The sequence below is a fragment of the Leptonychotes weddellii genome, chromosome 14 (genome assembly GCF_054177405.1).
Source record: "Leptonychotes weddellii isolate Sample4059 chromosome 14, ASM5417740v2, whole genome shotgun sequence".
Classification (NCBI taxonomy): domain Eukaryota; kingdom Metazoa; phylum Chordata; class Mammalia; order Carnivora; family Phocidae; genus Leptonychotes; species Leptonychotes weddellii.
Genome location: NC_138382.1, coordinates 79,553,413 through 79,577,634, shown reverse-complemented (window position 1 = coordinate 79,577,634; position 24,222 = coordinate 79,553,413). Strand labels below are relative to the sequence as shown.

The 24,222-nt window shown below is 59.0% G+C and overlaps 3 protein-coding genes across 10 annotated transcripts in view; 2 read left to right on the top strand and 1 right to left on the bottom strand.

Moving 5' to 3' along the window:
* INPP5E (inositol polyphosphate-5-phosphatase E) overlaps positions 1-7,102 on the top strand; it is a 12,491-nt gene extending 5,389 nt beyond the window's left edge. Inside the window, exons 3-11 of one of the 4 annotated variants that reach the window (XM_081803949.1) lie at positions 1,070-1,193; positions 2,390-2,487; positions 3,062-3,186; positions 3,295-3,414; positions 3,698-3,805; positions 4,357-4,518; positions 4,617-4,719; positions 5,132-5,350; positions 5,636-7,102. In XM_081803949.1, coding sequence (XP_081660075.1) covers positions 1,070-1,193; positions 2,390-2,487; positions 3,062-3,186; positions 3,295-3,414; positions 3,698-3,805; positions 4,357-4,518; positions 4,617-4,719; positions 5,132-5,350; positions 5,636-5,768 — 1,192 coding nt within the window. In that variant the 3' untranslated portion in view covers positions 5,769-7,102. Of the gene's footprint in view, positions 1-1,069; positions 1,194-2,389; positions 2,488-3,061; positions 3,187-3,294; positions 3,415-3,697; positions 3,806-4,356; positions 4,519-4,603; positions 4,720-5,131; positions 5,351-5,635 lie in introns of those variants that run through there. The other 3 variants (XM_031041021.2, XM_081803950.1, XM_031041022.2) reach the window with 3 other exon arrangements.
* Positions 7,103-8,687: 1,585 nt separating this feature from the next.
* PMPCA (peptidase, mitochondrial processing subunit alpha) lies at positions 8,688-17,868 on the bottom strand. Of its 3 annotated transcripts, none has more exons than XM_081803951.1 (13): positions 17,754-17,868; positions 16,493-16,695; positions 15,990-16,069; positions 15,666-15,748; positions 14,697-14,791; positions 13,657-13,757; positions 12,972-13,235; positions 12,195-12,287; positions 11,996-12,114; positions 11,793-11,883; positions 11,574-11,636; positions 10,047-10,191; positions 8,688-9,062 (listed from the first exon to the last, which is right to left on the bottom strand). In XM_081803951.1, the coding sequence occupies exons 1-13, from the start codon at positions 17,825-17,827 to the stop codon at positions 8,893-8,895; spliced, it is 1,581 nt and encodes a 526-aa protein (XP_081660077.1). In that variant the 5' UTR covers positions 17,828-17,868; the 3' UTR covers positions 8,688-8,892. The 3 variants fall into 3 exon arrangements, with proteins under 3 accessions (XP_081660077.1, XP_081660078.1, XP_081660079.1); XM_081803952.1 differs by having other exon boundaries at positions 8,924-9,058; XM_081803953.1 differs by lacking the exon at positions 8,688-9,062 and having other exon boundaries at positions 10,108-10,249.
* Positions 17,869-17,955: 87 nt separating this feature from the next.
* Positions 17,956-24,222, top strand: ENTR1 (endosome associated trafficking regulator 1). 3 transcript variants are annotated; one of them, XM_081803954.1, is made up of 10 exons: positions 17,956-18,150; positions 18,279-18,428; positions 19,107-19,175; positions 20,009-20,124; positions 20,383-20,796; positions 21,335-21,408; positions 21,768-21,879; positions 22,095-22,157; positions 22,535-22,674; positions 23,229-24,222. In XM_081803954.1, the coding sequence occupies exons 1-10, from the start codon at positions 18,081-18,083 to the stop codon at positions 23,326-23,328; spliced, it is 1,308 nt and encodes a 435-aa protein (XP_081660080.1). In that variant the 5' UTR covers positions 17,956-18,080; the 3' UTR covers positions 23,329-24,222. The 3 variants fall into 3 exon arrangements, with proteins under 3 accessions (XP_081660080.1, XP_081660081.1, XP_081660082.1); XM_081803955.1 differs by lacking the exon at positions 18,279-18,428 and having other exon boundaries at positions 17,957-18,228; XM_081803956.1 differs by lacking the exon at positions 18,279-18,428 and having other exon boundaries at positions 17,958-18,150.

Below are 24,222 nucleotides of genomic sequence, written 5' to 3'. Positions count from 1 at the left end.
CTCGGTGGGGCACGGGTGGTCAGGGTCTGCAGCAGATGGAAGGCACTGGGTGGGGGGACTGTTGGTCCATGTCTGCAGCAGATGGATGGGACTAAAAGACCTAGGAGACAAAATGACCAAACACAGGAATGGCCATTGCCTGGGTACTGATTCCAGGAGCATCCTGACTGATCTCAAACTGGGTTGGAAGAAGTTCTGGAAGGAGAGCTCCCAGCAAAAGGAGGACCACAGACAATTGGAGAAAGACTGAGGCGGCCACAGGTGGACACCGTGCAAGAGGAGAGATGACACAGGGAGGCTGGTGTCCTGCCCTAACATGGGTGACCGGGCCTGTGTGCATGTGCTGGGCTCGTCCACCTGTGCAGCAGAGAGCAGCCTCGAGGCCACCGGCTGGACAAGGGCACAAACGCAGTCTTAGGCTGATTTTGTTCGGTCCGTCGTCTGAGGACGGTTTTCCCGTGGTTGAGAAGACGGTGCTACTGTTTCATGATACGTGAAAATTACAGGACACTCGGACTCCGCAGTCCCCAGATGAAGCTCAGTGGCCGCACGGGCTCGCCGACGGGGCCGGGCGGCGGGGCGGGGCTGTAACCGTGTGCACGCTGTGCTCCGGAACTCTTGAAACGGGTTGTGACCGGCGGTTGTCGTGAGGGTGGACGTGCCCCCTGTAGCTTTCAGGGCCCCCGAGGCCATGCTGAGGTGGAGGCAAGCCCCTGGCCCAGGGTGCGCGTCACCCCAGGCTGCTGCTGTCCAGGGCCAAGAGCCCAGATGTCACCTTCAAGTCCTTGGTCTCAGGAGGTGACCGAAAAGTTGAATGTATGCTGGTGTTTGTAGAATTGTGAACCCAGTGGGTTTTCCAAGAGGGCAGTGGACCATCGTGCTGTGCCTCCTGCCAACCCATGGGCGCTCAGGAAGCCCCAGCTCTGGGAGAGCCTCCCGAAAACTGGGGTTCCACACAACTGTGGGGGCCTGAGGCCACAGGTATGCCCGGCAGGCGTGTCCCTGCACCTGGCCCACCCCCGGGTCTGCCCGTTCAGACCCTCGACTTCTGGCTGCCCTCTCTCCACAGGAGCTACCTGGAGGGGAGTCTCCTGGCGAGCGGGGCCCTGATGGGGGCAGAGGAGCTGGCCCGGTACTTCCCAGACCGCAACATGGCCCTCTTCGTGGCCACCTGGAACATGCAAGGCCAGAAGGTAAGCCGCCCACTCCCACTCGGGTTCTCTCCCGGGGCCTCCGCGCCGCACACCGTCTGCCTGGCCTCTCCCCAACACCCGGGTCACCCAGAAAGCCCCTGCCTCACCCACCTCCCCACTGCCTGGGGGCAGAACACGTGGTTTTCTTACACGTGCGTGTTTGTTTTTAGGATAGCTTTAGGCTCAGGGCAGATTTGAAGGGAACAGAGATTTCCCTAGAGCCCCCGCCCCCATGCACAACCTCCCCCTGTCCACACCCCACCGCTGGGCCGGCCATGACCGTCCGTGAGCCTGCACGGCCTGGTCTGGTCCTTGTCACCTTGGGGTCACCCTGGGTTACGTTCACTCGGCAGCTTCTGTGAGGAGGTGACAGCGGAGGCCTCCAGCCGCTCTGCCGAGACGGTGCTTTGTGTCCTGACCGCGCACAGGCCAGAGGTCTGCGCGCTCATCTCTGGCCTGTGCTTCTGGGGCCCCCTGGACGCTGTGTGGGTGGCTTTGTCTCCAGCTCAGCCGTCTCCCCTGGGCCTCCCTCCTCGCGGCAAGGACTGTCCCCGGGTTGGCGGTCTCCGTCCCCCGCATGTGCTCTGACTTCTGGGGGCCGGGCGTGGACTGCCTAGCACGCCCCTGGTTGTCGTGGTGACATCACAGAAGGCACGTCCCTCCGTACGGTGGTGCCCCAGGCTGGCACGGGGCGACAGGTGCTGCGGGGGAAACAAGGCGGGGCCGCCACCGGCACAGAGTTTGGCTGAGGAACCAGGGGCCCTGACGACAGAGCCCCCGGAAGGAGACAGAAGTGATTCTCCCTTGGGCTGAAGGAGGCAGGTGCCCAGGCCGGCGGCACCACGGTCCCTGGGACGCCACCGTGCCTGTCCATGGGACGGCGCTCTCGTCCAGGGCCCTGAGGGCTTGGAGGCCACGACATGCAGCCACAGGGTGGAGGAAGGCTCGCCCGCGGGACTGGGGCGCCCGGCCTGGGCAGCACCCCCCCACCCGGAGTGTACCTGGGGGCACGGGCCGCGTGGCGAGGGCGCCGCACAGACGCGGGCGTGGCGGTGACCAACTGGGGTGGAGGGCGGCCTGCCCAGACCTGAGGCTCCCCTGGACGCGTCCCACGGGCAGCGCTGGTCCCCGTGCTGCAGGAGAGGCCGGGGCTGTTGGTCCTGCGGGAGCCTCTCGCTACACACGGTTCTTCGCAGGAGCTGCCCCCAAACCTGGACGAGCTCCTGCTGCCCGCCGAGGCCGACTACGCCCAGGACCTGTACGTCGTCGGGGTCCAGGAGGGCTGCTCCGACAGGTAGGGTGCACCCCTGCCCCACGTGTGCCCAGCCCGTCAGCCCCCCGGTCCCTGGCAGCGGCGCTGAGGTGGGCCTTCGGGGCTGGAGCTGCTGCGGCCCGAGAGCCCCGTGTGGGGCGAGGCCGAGGCCGCAGCAGGCCGGGGCTGCCCGCCAGAGCCGCTTCCTGGTCTGTGGGCCGCTCAGAGAACTTAGAACAAACGAGCTTCACTTCTTGTTGACTCACCGCTGATCTAAGAATGGCAGTGAAGAGCTGCGGGAGCCCTGGCTCAAGCCGACCCCTCCGCGGGGTCCTAGGTCCGCAGCGCCCCGGCAGCATGCCTGGGGTTTGCAGGGTGAGGGCAGCACTCGGGCATCCCACCCCTCAGGAGGGGAAGGGGCCAGGCTCCCGGCCCCCAGGGTAGCGGGAGAGCATCAGCCTGGAACCTGCCCAGGGGCCCTCGTGTTGCCTGTCGGTCCGCCACTCTCCCTGCGGGACGACGCCCGATGGCGCGGCTGTCTGGGCTGCGGGGTGAGGGGTGGCGGGTCTGGGAGGCTCCAGCCCCCTTCCCAGGCTGTCCTGGCTTCCCTGTGCAGGCGGGAGTGGGAGACGCGCCTGCAGGAGACGCTGGGCCCCCGCTACGTCACACTGTACTCCGCGGCCCACGGGGCGCTCTACATGTCCGTGCTCATCCGCAGGGACCTCATCTGGTTCTGCTCAGGTAGGCAGGCCAGTCTGCTCTGCGCCGGCGCCCTGGGCACCCCCACCCAGCGGGTGCGCGCGGGGCGGGCAGGGGCGGCCGTGTCAGCCTCGCCCCTCCATGCCGCAGAGGTGGAGAGCTCCACGGTGACCACGCGCATCGTATCTCACATCAAGACCAAGGGGGCCCTGGGCGTCAGCTTCACCTTCTTCGGCACCTCCTTCCTCTTCATCACGTCCCACTTCACCTGTAAGTCCAGGCGCTAGGGACACCGCGCCCCCGATGTCCGCCTGGAGAGTCTGGAAGGCAGAGGCCCCGCCCCCCCGTGACGGTGTCCTCCGGTAGCGCTCGGCTCCGGTCTGGGCGCTGAGGGGGCTGGTGTGGCGGAGGCCGTGGGGCTCAGGGCGAGAGTACCCGGTGGGGCGGGCCGCCGCAGACGCTGGGGTGGAGCAGGCTGGGGGGCGGTGAGCGCCAGGTGTCCCGTGTCCACAAGCCTCGCTGGAGAGGGCCCCCCCACGCTCTGTTCTCACAGCCGGGGACGGGAAGGTGAGCGAGAGGCTGCTGGACTATAGCAGAACCGTCCAGGGCCTGGCCCTGCCCAGGAGCGTGCCGGACACCAGCCCCTTCCGCTCCGACGCTGGTGAGCCCCCGTCCGCGCGCTGCCGCCTTCTTCTCTGGGTACTTTAGTGAAAGTAAACTTTGAGAGCTTTTGAGAATCCAGGTTAGAAAAGTCTAGAAAGTCACCAGCCAATGGAAATAAAACCGCTGAGGCCTGGCGCTGGGCTCCTCACGAGCTGTGACCCTGTCAGCGCATTTGGCGGCTGCTTTCACGAGGAGCCCGGCCTCACCAGCCCGGCTCTGCATCCTCCCCCCCGCCCCCCCCTCCAAACCCCCCCTGCCCCCTGGCTGCCCCGCAGGACAGCGCCCTGGCGGAGGCAGCGTGCGTGGCAAGTGTGGGCTCCTGTGAGCGTGAGGGCGCCACGCGTCCCCGGATGTCTGTTGCTGTTTGAGAGAGAATCGTGACCCCGACTGTCGACCCAGGAGGCTGCAGAGCACACCCCCCACCACGGGCTGCGCCCTCTTCCCTGAGGAGTCCTTGCCTGTGGCTCTGGCCAGACACAGACCAGTCCCTGTCGCTAAGGCATGGTGAGCACGGAGGGCCGGGCTCACACGCTTTCCCATTTTGGCCAGCGGATGTCACCACCCGGTTCGATGGGGTGTTCTGGTTTGGAGACTTCAACTTCCGTCTGAGCGGTGGGCGCGTGGCTGTGGAGGCCATCCTGAAGCAGGACCTGGGAGAGAAGGTGTCTGTCCTGCTCCAGCATGACCAGCTCACCCAGGAGATGAAGAAAGGTGAGGTCTCAGGGAGGAGGTGTGGCCTCCCCACCCCCGAGAAGGCGCAGCCTGCGGGGTTGACGTGGGGCTGTGACTGTTCCAGGGTCCGTCTTCAGGGGTTTCCAGGAGCCGGACATCCACTTCCTTCCATCATACAAGTTCGACATTGGGAAGGACTCCTACGACACCACCTCCAAGCAGAGGACCCCCTCTTACACGGTGAGCACGCCCCTGGCGCCGGCCCGGCTCTGCGGCCGAGGTCTGGGTCCGCTCGCGCTTCCGAACCGTGGGCTGAGGACTGAGGTTGGCCGTGAGGGCAGCAGCCGCGGGCCGCGGGGCCTGTGGGGTGCGGTCAGACTCGGGCCTGAGCCGCTCCGGGCTAGTGACCGCACCTCTCCGAGACTGCTGGGCTTGGGGGCGGTGCCCCCCGACAAAGGCCCTTCTGAGGGTCGTCTGCTGGTCCCGGGACAGCGAGGCACACGCCCCGCGCTGTCACTTGGTTGAGCCCCTGGCTCCACCCCCTCCACACTGGGTGCTCGGACACAAGTCCGCACTGGGCTCGGGGGAGGGGCTCCGGGAAGAGGCTCTGGGGGGGCGGGGGATCTGACGCAAGGACTCTGCTCGAGCACAGCCGAGGTGACAGGCACGCAGGCCGAGCCCTGCAGCGAAACTGTGCAGCATCCGGGCCCCTGTCTGTGGGCTCTTTTCTGCAGGACCGGGTCATGTACAGAAGCCGCCACAAGGGTGACATCTGTCCCATCAAGTATTCCTCCTGCCCTGGCATCAAGACGTCTGACCATCGCCCCGTGTACGGCCTGTTCCGGGTGAAAGTGAGGCCGGGGAGAGACAAGTCAGTACCCTGGCCACATGTCCTCACGTGTCCCGCCCTCGGGGCCCCGGGGGCCGGGGGGCGGGATTCCTGCTCTGAAGTGAGGGTCAGGGCTGGCTGGCTCTTTGTGACACGCATGCGGCCAGGCCTGGCCCGGGCTCTGGAGGGGTTTCTGCTCACGGGCGGCAGTGGTCACGCTCGGTATGCGGCGGGTCCCAGCGGCCCTCAGGGACTGGGCAGCAGAGTTGGCCTCCTGGAGGCTGCGGAAACAGCCGGCCCCCCTGGCTGACACCGTTTCCTCCACAGCATCCCGCTAGCTGCCGGCAAGTTTGACCGAGAACTGTACTTAATAGGAATTAAAAGACGGATTTCCAAAGAAATTCAGAGACAGCAGGCACTGAAGAATCAGCACTCGAGTACTATTTGTACTGTTTCTTGAGGTCTGCCCGAGGACCTCTGGCACCTCCACCGGGAGGTTACTTGATCAAAAGCCCCTAAAGACGGAAGAGGTTGCTGTGTGGGACTTCTCCCCCTTTTTGGGCTGCCAACAAACCACTGCTCGAGACTGACACGCTTTCTGACCCAGAACCCCATGGGGAGGCCAGCAGACCGGCCAAGTGATACCGAGGCACCAGTGACCCCGCCCGGAACGACACCAGCCACGCTCATTTACAGCACGTCCCGGCAGGCCCCACGCCGGCCACACGCGCGGTCCCGGGGGGCAGGCGTCTGGGTGGGGCGGGGCCTGGAGCCGCCCGCTCACCCAGAGCCGGGGCTGGCAGCCCCCCAGCAACCCCTCCAGTGCAAACTGGGAGGTGCCCTTCCCCCTCTGAGCACAGCGGGCCCGGTACCAAAGACGTAAGCTGCTCAGGGTCAGGTGGCTGGGTGGTGGGGGGGTGGTCTCTGTCCCACCGGTGCACATGAGGACCAAGCCCAGGCCCGGCTGGTCAGGCCAGAGCCAGCCGACTTCCAAGGAGGGAACACAGTCCCGCTGGGACAAGGAGGCCTGGCCTGTTTTCAGGGCCACCTCTGATCTTGGGGGGCTGGCCCGGCCCATCCAGCCATGAAGCCACCTCCCTGTCCTCTTCTGGTTTTGGTGATTTAAGACTGTTTGCATACACATGGCCAGCCTCAAACAGCATGAACATAAGTAGCGCACTTCCTGGCCTGAGAAAGCAGGGGAAGCTTAGGGTGTCCCCACCACATTCCGGATCTCTTCTTTCTTCGAGGGCTGAGCGCGTGATCGCCCACGATGGCTTCTAAAGACAGGCTCTGAATGTGGGAAAACCAAGGGGCACTCAATCTAGTCTTTCAAATTATTTATTTTTCCATATTTATATTTTTAAATAAATCCATATATTAAATCTTAAGCTCTTTCTGGCCAAAGATTGAGTCCTAGAAAGAGATCATCTGTACACTCAGCCCATTCTCCTGATGTTCTCAGAAAACAAGGGTGTCCAGTTCAATGGCAGGAAGTTCGGGGTACACCGTGGCTCCCCGGGGCCACCTGCTCTGCACCCAGCTGCCACCCCAACCATGGGGCTGGCTGGAGGGGGGCTTTTAAGGGAGAAGGGGACACCCCAGACCTGAGTGGAGGAAATGAAGTCACTTCCACAGGGCATGTGTACCCCCTTTATTAGTGCCAACTTCCACAACACGGAGCCAGGCACACCCGGTCTCTGACACAGAGGGGAGAGTCTGTTCATGAGAAGGTCCAGTCAACCCCATCGGACTTCAAGAAACGAGATTGTATAAAATTTTACTCAAAAGAAATGTGCCGTTGAGTTTTGAATCATGAATTGAAAACGTCTGTTACAGACTTTTGCAGTGAGGGGGCCTGGAGAGGAGGCATTTTTATGCATCTTCCCAGGCACCATCTCTGACCAACAGGACAAAGCGATGGTGCAGCATGGAGGAGTCTGGCTTGAGACGGGGCTTCGTGTCTGTGGGGATCGTGACACACACCTGAGGGGTCACGGGTCCCAAGTCAGGATACTCCCTTAAGAGCAGCCGGGAGATTTGAGATGAACAGGTTTTGCTTAGAAAGGTTAAAATTCAGATGAATGCAGATATGGGCCAGTCTGAAAACCAGCTTCACCGAGATCGAGAAGCACAAGCATGAGGGTGGTTTTCAAGACCCGGCTCTCATCGCCTCCACGCACTCTGCTCACGCCAGGCCTCCCTTGGGCACCTGCTGAGCCTGCGGCAGCCAGCCCTGAGGGCCACGTGGGGCCCAGAATGGGGAGGGGGCGTGGCTGCATGCCGAGGGGAGCAGAGGGGCCAGGCCATGACAGGGTCCGGGGAGAAGCCAGTGGGGAAGCAGGACAGGCAGGTTAGCACCAGCTTCCAGACCCTGGGTCTGGGCAACGCTTCAGCTTTTCTGGTCAGAAAAACACTCTGACGAACATCCACCCGGGCCTTATGTCTTCCCGAGCTCTGCCCCCCACCCCACACCCCCCACCCCCCTGAATGCCTGCAGTGCGGCCAAGCTCCTGCCCTCTACCTCCCTTGGGTGCTGCCCTCCCCCTGGGGTAACCACAGAAACGACAAGATAGTCCATACTGCTGCCCACCTGCCCTCCAACTCAGGCTCATCTCCCTTGGGCCCCACCCCAGCGGGCATGGAGGGCCTGGCATCCCCGCTGTGCGCCCCCCTCCGCAAATGTAGTCGTTGGCACGTGTGCTAGAAAGGCACCTAAACAGGATGATGGGCTCCGGCAGAATAAGTGGATTAAATAACTGAAGTAACATTCACGAGTCGATCTCCTCGGAATAGCCCTGCCCTCCTGCCTGCGCGGCCGAGGATGCCGAGGCTGCCAAGGGCTGGGGACAGCAGCGGCCCTGCAGCTACAAGAGGTGGCCCACGTGGGCTCCTGGGGACTCTACACGCATTCACGTTGGAGAACCACAAAGCTAACAAAGCTAGCCCACGTTGCTAGACTCACCGGGCCCTGCGGCACTCCTCACAGCGCCTTCCCCTCCAGCACGCTCCCGGCTTTGCTCTCCGGACCGGCCACCGAGTCTGAGAACCCCGCCTCCCGTCCTGTGTGCTCAGACATGCCCGCAATCAGAACAATTAAAGGACAAGAGGCCTCGCAGTGTTGGGTCCAACTGGACGACCCTCAGGGAGACACCCCGCTTGCCCACTTCCAGCCCTGTTTCAGGGATGCTGCTGAGGGTGAAGGAAAACCGTGCTGAGAAAAACGCTCCATGAAGCAGACCAGGGGCTCCTGCCGTGCCCCGGGGGCTGACTGTGGGGAGACAGTGCGGCACTGCTGATCTCCAGGGGCGCAGGACGACAGGAACAACGCTGACCTGCTCCCCAACAGCAGTCTGCCTTGAACCTTCTTGCACTTCGCTGGTTTCTAGCCACAGTGAGGGCAAACCTTTATTCCACCGAGTGGCTTATTCAACAGCAAAGAACCAGAAACTGAGCTGTGCTCGGCGACATTAAATTTGTTCAAGAGTCCCATGGTTTGCACCGTTTATGAGTCTTTGCACTAAACTCACACCCAGAGACACGTACAATCACACGCGACTCCCGCAGCCGCAGTCGGGCGGCCTCTAGCGGAAGAGCCGGTAGATCCTGGGCAGGCGCCCGTCTCTGCTGGACAGCGCCGCCTGGATGTGCTCGTAGGCCGGCAGGTCGCTCAGATCGCCCAGGGCCGCCACTGCGGGCTTCCTGCGAAGCATCTGAGAGGCAACTCTCCGGATGTCTTCCGGCTTCACGCTGCCTGGCACGGGGGACAAAAATACCTCAGGGGATTGCCCGCCTCCTGCACGGACTCCGTCTCCGGGTGTGGCTGCGGCCCCTCAAGGCCCTGGGGGTCTGAGGCCGGGCTGCAGACTCCAGAGGGTCCAGATTCAGTTGTGGGGACTATACTGTGAGTCAGGGTGAAGTATCGGGTTTTTCTTGGTAAACGGAGAAGTACCAGTGGTTTAAAAGAATTTTCAAATGTAGACATGTGCCTGCCCAGAGAAGTTGACACATCTATAATGGAACAGCTCCTTGTCTGCAGAGCTACCCACATGGAGGGGCTGCGGGGCTTCGTAGGGAGGCAGCCGCTTGCGCAGCCTGGCCTCCCCAAGAGGGACCTGGGTCCACAGCTTGTGTGGGCACGAAAAGCGCACTGTGGGAACACACTGACCAGTAGCTTGGTTTTCCTACAGAAGACGAGGCCTTAGGGAGATCGGGTACTGTTGTGCTCCATGGTCTGAGGGGCTCCCCGGGGCGGGGGGGGTGAGGATGCACCCGCGGACGGGATGCATGCTGGAGCCGCCACGAGGTAACAATCGTCACCAAAGAACCACCGGCCTAACCCTTGTGGGGTCACGGACCCTTTCAGGAGCTGATGGAAGCATAGACTCGTCCCCCAAAGCAGGACACACAGGGAAATTCAAGGACCTCCTGCAATTCACCCACAGGAGGCCATGGAAACCTGGGCTCAAGTCACAGAGGGCGCCACCACACGAGCCCCGTGTGGAGCGTTTCCGTCCATTAGCTCACCAAGTCGGCTTAGAAACCCGGAGCAGTGGTGAAAGGCCCCTTTATAGGGGGTGAAAAGCTGGGGTCACAGGGGTCGGTACTCAGGGACCCGAGGCAGGGCTGGTCCAGGGTGAGGGCTCACGGGTCCAGGAGCCACGAGGAAACAGGTCTGTGGCAGTCTCCTGGGAGGGAAAGGAGGGAGCCCGATCTGGGCCCCCAGCATGGTACTCACGGATGAGCGCGCACAGCTCGTGGGGCAGCTTCCTGGAACGGGTCGCCAGCACCTGTCTCCCTACGTCCTCAAAGATCACAGGCCTGGACTCCAGGTTCATCATGAGCATGGACATCAGCTGCGTCTTGGCCCGCTCCAGCTCCACCTGGGATTCAACCACCAAGTCACACGGTTCAGTTCACAACAGCTCACACACCGTCGCCCTGTCAAGGCCACGTCACAAGGAAGACAAATCCAAGAGTCAGGGGCTCCACGCTGAACCCAGGCACAGGGCCCAGGCAACCCTGCTCCCTGTGCCCCCGGGGAAACTCTGAGGGGACCAGCTCGATCTACCAAGTCTGGGCCTCGAGCCTCTCTGACCAGGGGTGAAACTGACGATGTTGGGACTTCGGCAAGTTTCATCCACAAAGCTCAGCGTGAAACCGGAGGGCACGGAAACATGGCTGGATGAGGGACCGGAGTGGCCGGCGAGAGCAGCACACACGTGCTGCAAGACAGACCAGCTGCGGAGATTCCGTGTCACCGTCTAAGCAAGAAGACTCCTAATTGCAGACGAGTCCTTTCTACTTTGCCAACTCCGGGCAAATACTTACAACTTACCTCAAATTAGCTTCACGTTAACGGGAAGTACTTCCCTAGCAGGCCACTAATGGAGCCCCCCCAACTGATTTTTAAATACATTTTTGTAAAATTACTTTTTTGAAATACTTTTTTTTTTAAACTTTTTCTGACTAAAAAGGGAGCATGTGATTATTGCAAAAAGTAGGGACTGAGCAGGAAAGATCTATAGGTGAAGGCCGTGCGCCAACCCTCAGAGGCACTCAGCCCACACGCTGGGGCTCTCCTCCAGGCCTTCTATGCGCGTGCATATGGAATCTGCTTATTTGTACCAGGGCTGGTCCACGAAGAAACAAGATCTCTAAATACGTAAGCTGACAAAAACTAAGCCAAACAAACGAGGAAACAAAGACTCAGGTTAAAACACAAAATGGAGTTCAGGGTGCCAGGCAGGCTCAGTCCACAGAGCACGTGGCTCTTGGTCTTGGGGTTGTGAGTTCCAGCCCCATGCTACGGATAAAGATTACCTTAAACCTAAAATCTTTAAAAACAGAACAAAACCAAAAAAGCAAAACAAAACATAAAATGGAAGTTAGGAGAGAGCTCGAGAACCACCCCGAGAGGCCTGCTCATCCTGTGTGATGTGGCTTTAGTTCCCATGGTTCTGCAGGGTGGTTGAAAAGGACACACGAGACCGCTCTGCACCATTTCTTCCAGGAGGGCCAGGGCCAGGCAGGTGTGAGCAGGCCCAGTGCTGGCAGGGCAACGACTGTTCCCGGTGCTGAGACCAGGGAGCAGGGGAGGAGCTCAGCTGTAGGCCTGGCTCACCCCCGGGCTGCACTGTTCTGGCTGGGATGTTGGCGGTGCTGGGAGCACAGAGGCCAGCCACCCCCACACCGTGTTCTCTAACCTGCCGACACCGTGGGGATGTCTGGAGTCGGCTCTGTGTCGTTTCTGTGCTATACTTACCACATCCACAGTTCCAGCCATTAAAATAAATTCCTTTGTGAGGATTTCCACCATTTCTCGAACCTTTAGGGAAGAAGATACAGATGAAGAGTGTGATCTGGACCTAACAGTCTGTCTCTTCCAATTCAATGACACCCCTGCTCCGAGAAACCAGCTCTGTATCCTGAGACACGAGCTGCACAGGAAGCAGAGGCCGCCCGCTTCGGGGCTGGCCCTCACCTGTCTGGGGTCGGCGCTGGCGTGCACACACAGGAGGCCCGTGTCCTCATAGCTGTGGTGGTACGAGGTTGCGTTGTACATCCAGTGGTGCCTGTAGGGAGCAGGGACAAAGGGACACCTGGAAGGTGGTGTCACAGTCCAAAAGCACCTTCGGCTGGGCCTGGTGACCCTGGGGACAGCCAGGTGAAAAGAATCCAACCTACCTGTTGAGCACATTAAGGTAGAGCCTGGTAAACATGCCTTTGCCGGGCCCACCAGCTGAGAAGGAGCCGCCGCCCCCCATCATCATGTTCAGGACGGCAAAGGGGATGAAATCTTCCTCCTGCGGGAGACATGAGGGCAGAGGTTTGCCGGGAGGTGACATTTGGCTCTAGAATGTGGTAGGACCCGGCTGGGACTTACCAAGAAGGAACAGCTCTCCAGTCCTATCATGATGTGCGTGAGCTCGGGGAACGGGGCAGGGCCCAGGCTGACATTGGACATGTCTCTTTCCAGCTATAAGCAAAGAGAGTGAACAGTGTACCCACACAGAAAACAAGCAGGCCTGAAAAACCTCTCAGGCCAGATCAGCCTAAAAACAGTTCTACTGGGGCACCTAGGTGGCTTAGTCAGTTGAGTGTCCAACTTTTGATCTCAGGGTTGTGTGTTCAAGCCCCATATTGGGCTCCGTGCTGGGTGTGGAGCCTACTTTGAGGGAAAAAAAAAAGGCAAAAGACCCCACCACGGTTCTATAGAAATCATATACGAACATCAGTAAACTCCCTCTAGAAGAAAGAACGATCCTTTAACCTTCCAGTGAAGCTAAACTCATTCTTTTTTTTTTTCTAACATTTTACTCATTTACTTGAAGAGGAGAGAGGGAGAGAAAGAGAGCACAGAGGGAGAGAGAGAAGCAGGCTCCCCGCTGAGCAGGGAGCCCGATGCAGGGCTCAACCCCAGGACCCTGAGATCATGACCTGAGCTGAAGGCAGATGCTTAACCATGGAGCCACCCAGGCGCCCCTAAATGCATTCTTAACAAGCTCTCAGTTTTAAACAAGGAACACGTCCTGCCCTGATACCACAACGTGTATTATGGCAAAGCCAAGAATACACAGCTCATTCTAACACCTGTGCGATAAAGCTAAGAACGTACCAAAAACAAAGTAAAGAAAGTACATATACCCGATCTCGGCTTTACCTTGACAACCCCCCCAGTGTACTGTGCTACCGATCTGTCGACGTCCACAGCCCTCTCACATCCCCAGGTCGGTCGGGTTCCCAGGAGGTACTTTCTGGCACATTCCACCAGGTGCTCATGCTCCACCCCGACTCCAGCCAGCACCATGCGGTCAGGGGTGTAGTAGTTTCTCAGGTACGAATGAAGCACTTCTCGATCGATCTTTGCTATGTTTTCTGTGGGGCAGAAACGGTGGAGGCCAACTGTGTTTTCCCGATAAGCAGCCTAACAAAAGAAAGGAGAAACACAGGTGGCAGAGAGGCCACGGCCAGGTCTCCCCCCTGCGGAGCTGGGCCTGCCATGACCCCAGCTGTGGCAGGAAAAGCCCACGGTTGCTTAGCTTTGCTAATTTGGCAAAAGCAGTTTCGTTTGCTTACAAAAGCAGTAAAATCTCTCTCTCCAGAACGAAGTCTCAAAAAAACCCCACTTAAAATAAAAAAATCATTCTGGAAATGGATCAAGACCTTATTACTATAAGAATGAGAACGTGAAAAACTTGCATAAGTTGCAGGTTTGAGAATTAAGAATCTTCCGTCCACACCTATAACCTGTGAATGGTCTCAGGAAGGGAGATGGGCCCTCTCAACTATGCTGCTGTTGGGAGGGCCGCGGAGGCGGAGGCGGGTGCTTGCGGGCTTTCTAGTACCTCATGAATCATCTCTGTGAGAAGCGGTTCTGGGTCAGGCCGCATGTCAAGGTCCTCCAGCTCAAATTGGACAGCCATTCGTGTCATCTCAATTTCTTCATCTGCAAGGAACCCAGACAAGGCTCAGCCCATACCAGCCAGGAGGGAAATGGCACTGGGCCTAGGCTGCCAGGCTGGGCCAAGGGTCATCGGCTTGCAGACACTGGCAGTCTCCTCGGCCTTCATCTGGGGTAGACCTGGGGGCACTTGTGTGAGCGAGGGGGCAGGGCCTGGAGGCACTGGGCCTCTTGTCCGGCTCAGCCACCTGGACCTGCCCCGAGCCCCGGCTTCCTTCCCAGGAGAGGCACTCAGGCCCCTGACCCGTCTCCCCAGAGGACTGCTGTGAGGATAGTCATGTGGAATGGGAAGGTGCTTACAAAAGAGGCACCATCCGGCATCATGGCTGCCACTTCATCAGCAACCTGGAGTAAGTACTGGAAGGACTACAAGGCCAGGCTGACGTGACCAGGGCGCAGCCAGGGCAGCAGCAACGGGCAGCAGGGCCCTCTCTGGTCCACTGCGGGCACGGAATTCAAAGTCCTGCCACCACCAGGCCAAGGAAGGGGATGGACACAGGGACGTGGAAGCTTCTGGTGGCACACCAGCCTGGTGTTTAAAGACAGTCTGAAATGCCTTTCAGAAGTGAAAGACCCAGGGCCGCCTGGCTGGCTCTGTCAGAGGAGCATGCGACTCTTGATCTCCGGGTTGTGAGTTTGGGCCCCATGTTGGGTGTAGCGAGTACTTAAATTTTAAAGGAAAAAAAAAAAAGGAGAAATGAAAGACCCAATGTAACTAAGAACGTTAAAAAGCACAGAGTTATGTCAAAGTACTGAGCTCACTGAAGGACTTTTCTGACCATCAGCGTTATTTCCAAGGAAATCGTGCCAACTCACTGGTAGCTGACCTCGAGGGCTGCATACAACGCTCTTCCTCAGGGGCAGCGCTTCCACGTGCCTCCCAAGGGCCCAGCCCTCAGCCCCCTCATGCGGCCCCGGGCCCACCTGTGAGCCTGGGGTGCAGGACCACATCAGCGAGCAACCCAACCACCGTGTCCAGGCCTTTAGAGTCAGCAGACACAGCGTACATGGTGGTGTCCCTGAAAGAAGCAACGACGTGAGGCACTGAGGTCACCACAGGTACACGCCAGCGGGGGCCACTCCCCCCGCTGCACTGAGGACCAGCACACACTCGCTATGTCCCACCTTACAGGACAACTTCCAGCATGCACTGGAGTGACAGCAGCTGCGCAGCCAAAATGGACAAGAGCCACCCTGAGACATTTCCACAAGCACAGGCCCCCTGCCACGGGGGCCCTTTTAGCACGGGCTTCCTGAGCATCAGCTGCCCCGACTCACGGTCAACATGCAATATGCACGGCCTTATGCGGCTGGGGGACAGGCCACACGTGGCAGACAAACACCACCTGCCCTATCCACAGCGCCCCTACATCTGTGTGCTGGCTACATACTGAACCTCCCCCTGTCCCCAAAAAGACCACTGCCTCTTCCTGGCTGAGCCTCTCCCCGTGCTGTTCTGGGCCACCTCCTCCCTCAGTCGGTGTGGCAAACTCCTCCAAGACCAGTCCAATGATGACTTTGTTATCATTCCTTTCCTGACTCCAGACCAGGTTAGTTGCCTGTCCCCCACCAGTCTCGGTCTCTGGCTCTTGTGTCCATTACCTGGGGTGCAGCCCTCTGCCAGATCCGCGAGCATATTGGGGACAGGGCCTGCTGCATCCCTAGTGCCCAGCTGGCAGTCTCTGGGTATTGCCTGGCCCTCCAACGGGTTCTCTTCTCTAAGTGCTGCTGCCTGCATATTTCCCCCACCAAATTCTCCACCCAACCCGGCCTAGGCCAGGCTCACTTCTCACCCCTAACCTCCACAAGCCTCTCCAGGGCGTAGGTTTCAGTGAGACTCTGACCAAAGATAAGAACCACAGTTCCACGTGGATGCAAAATACGATGGCGTACCTTGACGTCTGGCAGTCACAAATACCCCCGTGCTTTTCCAACGTAAGCAGAATTTCATCTTTGCTGTTAAATCGATCCGTCGACTAGTAAAGATAAATAAGTAAACCTAAATACGCAATCCAAAACAACCTCTAAAATGTTCTTTGAGAAAAAAATTTGTTTACTTCGAAAACATGTAAAATCAAGTTATCTTTTAACCTAAATATCTTCTAGTAGGATTATCTTAGCAGGTTAGTCACTTATTAAAATAACCATTCTAAAAAAATTAAAACTTGATAGATTCTTCTCAAGTATAGGCTCAAAGATTACAAACAGGACACTGACCGAAAATGCCAATTTTTCCAAAAAGTGAGCAATTCCACTAAGATATTTTGCTTCATATCTTGATCCTGAATTAATAAGAACTGGCAATAAAAAGAAAATTGACAGGTTAAAGCAAACGTTGAAAAGGGGAGGTTTTAGGGGGATTTAATCAAGAGAAACCTTTAAAACTGAACGTGATCAGACAGGCTGACCTAATTACGTGAGGGTGATGATGTGTCCACTACCTGGGCTACGTCCCCACAGCTGCACACCCACGTTGACACTGATGGAGTTGATGCTTCATATTTACGGTAGAAAAGTGTTAGATTTCTATGAAGGTGGAAAGGGGAAAAAGCCCACCGCCAACGTGGTGGTTCATGCTTTGTGTATTGTTTTCAGGGTCTACGCCGTACTTTTCCACTCAGAACACAACTCACAGACGACGTATAAAGCATAACAATCAACTGAGGCACGTGGGCATGAAAACAAACGGGATGACCCACACCACCACCAACAGTACTTACTTCCTACCGTACAAAATTGTCCAAATTTGTTTTGGGAGGCCACGCGAAGCCCATTATCCAGCGTGGTGACTTTGGTTTCAAACTTTTCCTGTCCATCAACTGTAGCAAAAACAGGCTCAGGCACCCCGGGTAAGGGGGATGAGAGCGGGATGTTGGGATAGGCACCGCCACTGCTGAACGGCCTGTGGGGAGGAGCTCCGGACCTAAACGGAGGAGAGACCCAGTTACAACAGACCCGAGACCACCGAGCCTGCGGCGACCGTCTGCGCCCGGCCGGTCACGTTCTGTCCACGTCAAAACCGGATGCGCCCCTTTCTGTAGATTCGTTTCCACACACCCCAGGACAACACGGGTGTGATCGGGAACACCACTGCTGGGTACAAACCCCGGCTCGGCCCAGGGGCCTGGGCAAGCTGGTCGGGTCTGGGCCTTAACTTCCACCTCTCCTAAGACAGTGACAGCCCTGCACGCTGCCGGCAGCCGGCGCCTTCAAGCTCTTTCGCACACGCAGCCCCACCGGAGCCCAACAGAAGCCAAACCCCTGCGCGGGCCCACAGGGCCCCGGCCTGGACTCCAGCTCGCTCTCCAGCCGCCGCAGGGTCCCAGGCCCAGTGGCCGCTGGCCCACGCTCCAGCACGCCTGGCTCCTTACCGCCAAGGCTTCTGCTCTTCCCGTTCCGGCCTGCTCTCACTGCACTCCCGCAGCGGCTGCCCTTCTCTCGCTCCTCATCTCTGCGGCCCCCTCCGCCCTGCCCCTCACGTCAGACCCTCCCGCCACCCCGTCTGTCGCCCGACCCCCCTTCCCCACGTTGGAAGCGTTTACACGACCGCTCCCGCTTTGCCCGCGCTCCCGCCCGCGCCCGGCGCCGGCGTACACGCAGGGGCCGCCCCCAACTGTGGCCCGAGGGGACGTGCCTGAGGCCAAGAAGCGGGAGAGCGAGTGGGGGCGGAGAAGGCGCGACGGCCCGAGGCACGGAGGCCCCGCGGGCTCGGCCTCACAAGGGGCCCGCGGCAGGAGAGGACACGTGGCCTCCGACGGCCCCATCGGCCCGGGAGAGACCAGGCGAATGGGGCTCGGGGCCCGCACCCGGGGCCCCCGGCAGGGAAGCGCCCTCAGCGCCTCGGAGACAAGGCCGGGGTCCCGAAGCCCGAGCCCGAACCAGCGGCGCCGCGTCTGCGCGTGGGGAAGCCAGAGGTTGAGCGTCCGCTCGGACGCCCGCCGCCCCGGCCCCCGGCCGGCCGCCGGCGCGCAGCCGGCTCACCTCAGCCGCGCGCGGCGCCACGAGCCGGAGCCGCGCAGCAGCAGCCGCGCCGTCGCCAGGACCATAGCCGCCATCTTGGGTCTCCGCCCCCTGCTTCTGTCGTCACTTCCGACCCCGCCCCCGACGCCCCGCCCCTACGGCGCCAGCCCTCGGCGTTCGGGCGCTCGCTTCCGGTGCCGGGAGCGGAAGCCGCAGCGAGAGGCTGGGAGCGGCGGCCGGGCGGCGGGCGACGGGGGTGGGCGGCTCGGGCCGCGGCCGGGGCGGAGCCGGGGCCATGGAGCCGCCGCTGCCAGGCTAGGGAGGGCCGGCGCTGCCGGGCCCGCGGCGATGGCGGGCTACGCGCGCCGCCCGGGCGTCCCCCCGCTGTCGCGAGCCCGGAGCCTCGTCATTCCGGACGGTGAGCGGCCGGGCCGGGCGGCGGGGCCGAGCCCGCCGGGCCCCGGGGCCGCCCCCGCCCCGCCGGGCCGGGCTGCAGGTGAGGCGGGCCGCGGGGCGCGCGGCCAATCGCTCTCGTTGTTATTGCAGCTCCAGCGTTCTATGAGCGCCGGTCTTGTCTCCCCCAGCTAGACTGTGAGCGCCCCCATGGCAGGGACCTGGACTCCCACTTCTTCGGCATTCGGCCGACGTTTATGTGCTATGTGCCCAGCCCGGTGCTAGCTTCCGTGGGAGACACAGGTGAGAGACAAGCCTCAGGGAGCCCCCAGCCGGCACTGCCTGTAGGGACCTCGCTGTAGCCTTAACTCGCTCCCTGACCCAGCGATGGGGCGCCGAGTGCCGCTGTGTGCCGGCCCCTGGGAACACACAGGTGCAGAGCGGCCCCGCCAGCTAGGAGCTCGCAGTCTGGCCTTGGGGGGCCCCCTCCCCAGCACAGACACTCCCAGTGTAGGATGGTAAGTGCCAGAAGAGAGGTATGCCCAGCGGGAGCACCATAAACCACCTCCTTCGTGGGGGTGGGGGGGGGTGAGGCAAAGGAGCTGCTGGGCAGTGGCCGGCTTTTCAGTTCATTGTCACTCTTCCAGGAGCAGGGCGTCCAGGGTGTGGGGCGAGCCTTTAGGTGGGGTCTCATCAGGGTCTCAGAGGAGAATTGCAACCCGTGAGGGTATTCAGAAGGTTTCACAAGACAAAGGAGGGCATGCGCAGCCACACTGGTCATCAAAGCCTACCGGGAGCTTTTTCTGAATCACACATGGCAGGGCCCATGGAAGCCATACCGTCTCCGTTGGTAGGAGCCGGGGGCTTGTGTTTGGAAAGTTCCCCAGCCTGTGAGAATTACTGCGATAGAGACCCTGTGTTGAAAACAAGTTGTCACAGAGGCCTCTGTGATCACGTTAAGGTGATGACATCTCTTTGCAGATTTTGGCTACGGAAAGGGGAAATGTACTAAGCAAGGTCTGCCAGGAGCCCAAGAGACACATTTTGGAGGTAGGGTAGTTGGGCAATCCTCTCTTCCCTCTACCCAACACAAAGCGCCAAGCACACATGCCCTGTGGCTGGTTGTCAGTTTGACAGCATATAATTAGTGTGCCAAGTGGGGGTGGAGTCCCACAGATTCAGTCTTGGCCCCAGGGTAGAGAGAGAGAGGGTACAAGGACAGATGAGCCTGATGTGCAGGACGACAGAGATGTGGGAAGGCACACCAAAGGGGTCTGAAGAGGCAGCACGGGCTAGAAAACTTTGCACAAGGTTGGCGCCTGGGCTCAGATGGTCATTGCTGGGAGAGCGGAAAGGAGGTAGGGAAAGAGAGAAGGGAAGGATGGGTGAGCAGGGAAATGGATAGAGATGGAGCAGTGATCCCCAACCTGGCTGCGCTGTTGGAACTCTTGGATGGCCCCCAGCGCAGGTTATGTCCCAGGCCAACTAACTGAGTCTGTGTGGGAGTGGAGGTGCATTGTCATCCCAAAGATCCCCAGGTGGTCTCCATGGGCAGCAAGGAGTGGGAACCAGGGGGTTGGGAGTGGGAAGGAGAATTCATAAGTAAACTCTACCCCAAGGTGAAGAGTCACCCGTTCTACTGACCAAGCCAGCCAGGTGCCCTGGGAAGGAGAATTCAGAATGTGAAAGTAGATCTTTAAAAACTTTTTAGTTTTATTGGCTAGGTTTTTCATTTCCTAGTGTCACTGAATTCTGGTGGGATGAGGAGGGTGGCAGTCCTGATTTTAGATGTGGTTGTGTTTTAGAAAAAGAAATTAATGAGGAAGTTTCTTTTCAATGATTTGGGAGACGTTTTGCAATTGTGTTGTGTCATACTGTTTTAGATGATAAACTTGGAGATCTTGCAGAGGCCAATCCATTCTCCTTTAAAGAGTTTCTGAAAACCAAGAACCTCAGCCTGTCAGGAGAGGATACAGCCAACAACAGGATTTATTCAAAGGTAGATCCAAGGCATCATCTGTGATGACCGTACACAGAGAAACGTCCAAAGGACATCTCTCTTCCGACGTGGGATACCCTGCAGGAGCTGGGGGGCAAAGGGAGCCTGCAGCTAACGCTGATGGGAAAGTCGGGTGGAGAAGCTGCTGGGATCCTTCCTGGCCCTCCTCTTTCCTGGGAGTTCCACTGCTGAGCCCCTCAGAAGACGGGCCTCCAGCGGCTTCTGGGTCTGAGCTGTGCCTCCGACTGTTTTCTTTAGGAAGCCACGAGACACTCACTGGGACTCGGCCGCAACTCCCCGACCTCCCAGACCATGGGGTATGGCTTAGAATATCAGCAGCCATTTTTTGAAGACCCTACGGGGGCTGGCGATCTTCTGGACGAGGACGAAGACGAGGATGAGGACGACGGGTGGAACGGGGCCTACCTGCCATCCACTGTGGAGCAGACCTGCTCCTCTGGGGTCACCGCCAGCACGTCACCCTGCAGCACATACGTCTCCTTTTTCTCTGCCCCGTCGGAGCTGGTGGCGCCCGAGACGCTGCCCCCGTGGACGCTGAGCGACTCTGACTCTCGCGCCTCTCCGGCAGGGAGCCCCGGCACAGACTTCGCAGCCCATGGAGAGTCTCTGGGAGACAGGCATCTCCGGACACTGCAGATAAGCTATGAAGCAGTAAGTGAGGGGGCTCTGCAGCGCACTCACAGGTGACCTGGAGCCTCCGGTGGCCTTGGTGGCCTGGGGTCTTGGCTCCAAGGACAAGATGGTCTGCGGTGCGGCTGTCTGCCAGAGCCCCTGTGCGGCGGTCTCCCGAATTGACAGATTCCACGAGTGACGTGCCCCCGGAAGAGCAGTGTGCGGGACGGTGGGGTGCGGCCCATCTCAGGCAGGAGCCGTGGAGACCCTCCAAGGGCCCCCCAGTCAGGAAAGGGTCTGCTTCAGGCGTCGGCTCAGGGACGTTTCGCCATGTTCTGAGAAGAAATTTGTTTAGAAATGATCATCACTTAAAAGAGAGTTAGGAGTAAAATTGGTGTCCGTGACCATAGGCCTTTAAAGGGAGATTCTTCCACTCGTGGTTTTTCTCCATAAGCAAACAGTAGGTTAACTCCCTACAATGTTAGTTTATTGAGAAGTTCCAGAACCAGTTTGCAGAGATGCAGACTCCTCTTGAGTGAGACACAAAGTTTCTAATAAGGATTTTCTTCTTCTGCAGCTGAAAGATGAAAATTCTAAGCTGAGAAGGAAGCTGACTGAGGTTCAGAGCTTCTCTGAGACTCAAACAGAAATGTACGTAAGCTTTGAGTCAGCGCTGCGCTTCAAACGTCAATAACAAAGTGATGGCGGTGGAACCAAGCTTGACTTTCATCGTCTGTGGGTTGTCAGCATCCCACGTCGTTCTCGTGTGCTGAGTGAAAGTTGATTTCAAACACCCGGCCCACCCCGGCCAGGCGCTTGCTAAAAGCAGCAGAGCGCTGGATGGCGAGCCAGCTGAGGAGCGCGCTCTGCGGCTGACATCTCCAATCGGCCTCACTGAGGCCCGGCGCCCTCGCGGTGTTCATCTGCCCCGCCCCACTTAACTGCCTCTCAAATGAATTCTGAGAATGAGATGCGTGAGTGATCGACAGCTTGGTCTTCTCTGTCCCCAGGGTGAGGACGTTGGAGCGGAAGCTGGAAGCCAAAATGATCAAGGAGGAAAGTGACTACCATGATCTGGAGTCAGTGGTCCAGCAGGTGGAGCAGAACCTGGAGCTGATGACGGTACGGGGGGCTGGGGGGCATTGTGACGAGCGGGTGTGCCCCCTCCTTTGCTGTCAGCCGCAGGGGCCCAGCGCCAGGAGGGGTCCCTCACAATGGGCTGAGCTGCCGGGTCGTGAGAGCCGAAGGCCCCTGGGTGGGGGCAGAGCCCGCCTTCGTTCCATATCCGTGTCTCGCCGTGTTACACGGTGCTGATGCCCTTTTTTTTTTGGTGACAGAAACGGGCTGTGAAGGCAGAAAACCACGTCATGAAGCTGAAACAGGAGATCAGCTTGCTCCAGGTGACTGGACAGCATGGGCACAGGGTCCAGGAGCCTCCCAACAGTGGTGGCTCCCGCAGTCAGGCCACGCCAGCTCTCCCCCCGGCCCTGTTCTCTCTGCTGAGCAGGAGGGTGGTGGGCATGTCCTGTATTGTCTGGGACAGCACGGAGCCTGGCACGAATTTCCCATTTCTGTGAATGAGTGCTGAGGGCAGACTGAAGGACAGAGGAAGCCCGGCTCCCTCGAGAGCCCCCTCAGGAGATGCCCACCGTGGGGGCCAGCCCCCATCCCCTCACTGCCTGTGCCAAGGCCGCCGGCTTCATTTGGGTTCGTGCTGCATTTCAGATGCTCTCCCGTGCAGCCGTCAAAGCGCTTTACTGCTCTCGCCCACCTCCAGGCACAGGTCTCTAACTTCAAGCGTGAGAATGAAGCCTTGCGGTCTGGCCAGGGCGCCAGCCTGACGGTGGTGAAGCAGAACACCGACGTGGCCTTGCAGAACCTCCGTGTCGTCATGAACACTGCCCACTCCTCAATAAAGTGAGTGTGGGGGAGCTGAGGGTGCCTGGACATGGGACAGGGGTGAGGCAGAGATGGCCGGCAGGCCTGGGGGGGCGGGTCTTCAGCTTGGTGTTTGAAACCATGACCATACCGTGTGCAGCGGACGGGGCTCCGGGAGCAGAAGTGCACTTGATGGTGCTGGTAACCCCGAGGCTACATGCCATGTGCCGGACCAGCAGGCTCTCGAACCGTCTTTGTGGTAATCACTGGTTTTACCAGGGCACTAACCTCATACAGATCAGAGTCCCAGCTCCTTCACCTGCCGAACACCTCAGTTCTGCATGGAGAGGAATAACAGTGTTTCCCTCCCATCATAAGAAGCAGATGAGTTTGGAGGAGACCCCCCCCCCGGAAATGGCCGCTCTGTCGCTCCCCGTGAGCGCCCCGTCTGCCTGCCACGGGGCTGGGCCCCTCCGGGGAAGAGCGGCAGCTGCCAGATTCTGCTTTCCACCCCGGGGGCTGCTTTTTGGCTTCTGTCGGGACCGTCGGACTGTCGCAGTAGCAGGCCCATAACGTCCACGTTTCCATTTTAGGCAGCTGGTTTCTGGAGCTGAAACGTTGAATCTTGTTGCTGAAATCCTTAAATCTATAGACAGAATTTCTGAAATTAAAGATGAGGAGGAGGAGTCTTGAGAACCCTGAGGTGCTTCCAGGTCACAGCTCCGCTCACACCTGGACGTCCCTGCTCACTGGATTTGGAAATGCCGTTGTGTCTTTAAATATGTCGTCCTCACCATAGTAAAGATACTTATCATGACATGCTAATTTCATGACCGCACAGTGTGAGCAGCCTGCTGCAGGAAGAAGCAACCCCCGCATAAGAGCCGCACCGGCTTCTCCGCAAGCCTTCTGGGGGAGCTCCTGCTACTCCATGGACTAACGCTCTATCGGAAGACGTTTCTATAAAAGCCAGTGATTTTTTGAAGTTACTAAACCTGAAAACCACAGTTTTATAATGAGTGTTTTCCGTTGTCATTCTGGAACGTCAATTATAAGATAAGTCAATTGCTCGTCCTAATTTCAACAGGAGAGAAAGCAGGGGAGCCGCGGTGAGTGGTTGCCTCAGAAGGGCCCTAGTGCCTCTCCGACCTCACCTGGTGCCCCCGCTGGCTCGGAGTCCACTCCTGCGGGCCTGCAGGCAGTGCCTGCCCCGGGAGACCTGAGCGCGGATGCCCCACGCGGGGCCCCAGGTCACCCAGGTGGGCCACTGTGTGCAGCGATCTCAGTGCACCTGTGGGCCTTCGGGTTTGAAAAACTGCTTTGGCTGGAGGGTTTTGATACATGTTTCAAGTGGGGTTTTATACGATGAAGTTTAGAATTCAGGAAGTTAGAGTGTGCAGAGCCTCCTTGTGTTAGCACGAGGCTGTCCACGGTGCCTTTCCAACTGCTCCCCCACGTAGGGAAGGCAGAACATGCACTATGTGCCTTCTTGCCTATTTTTCTGTAGATGTTATTTTTTTGAATAAACTTCCCTTTTTCCTCCTGTTCAAATTGACAGCTTTTCTATTTAATAAATTGTAAAACTTC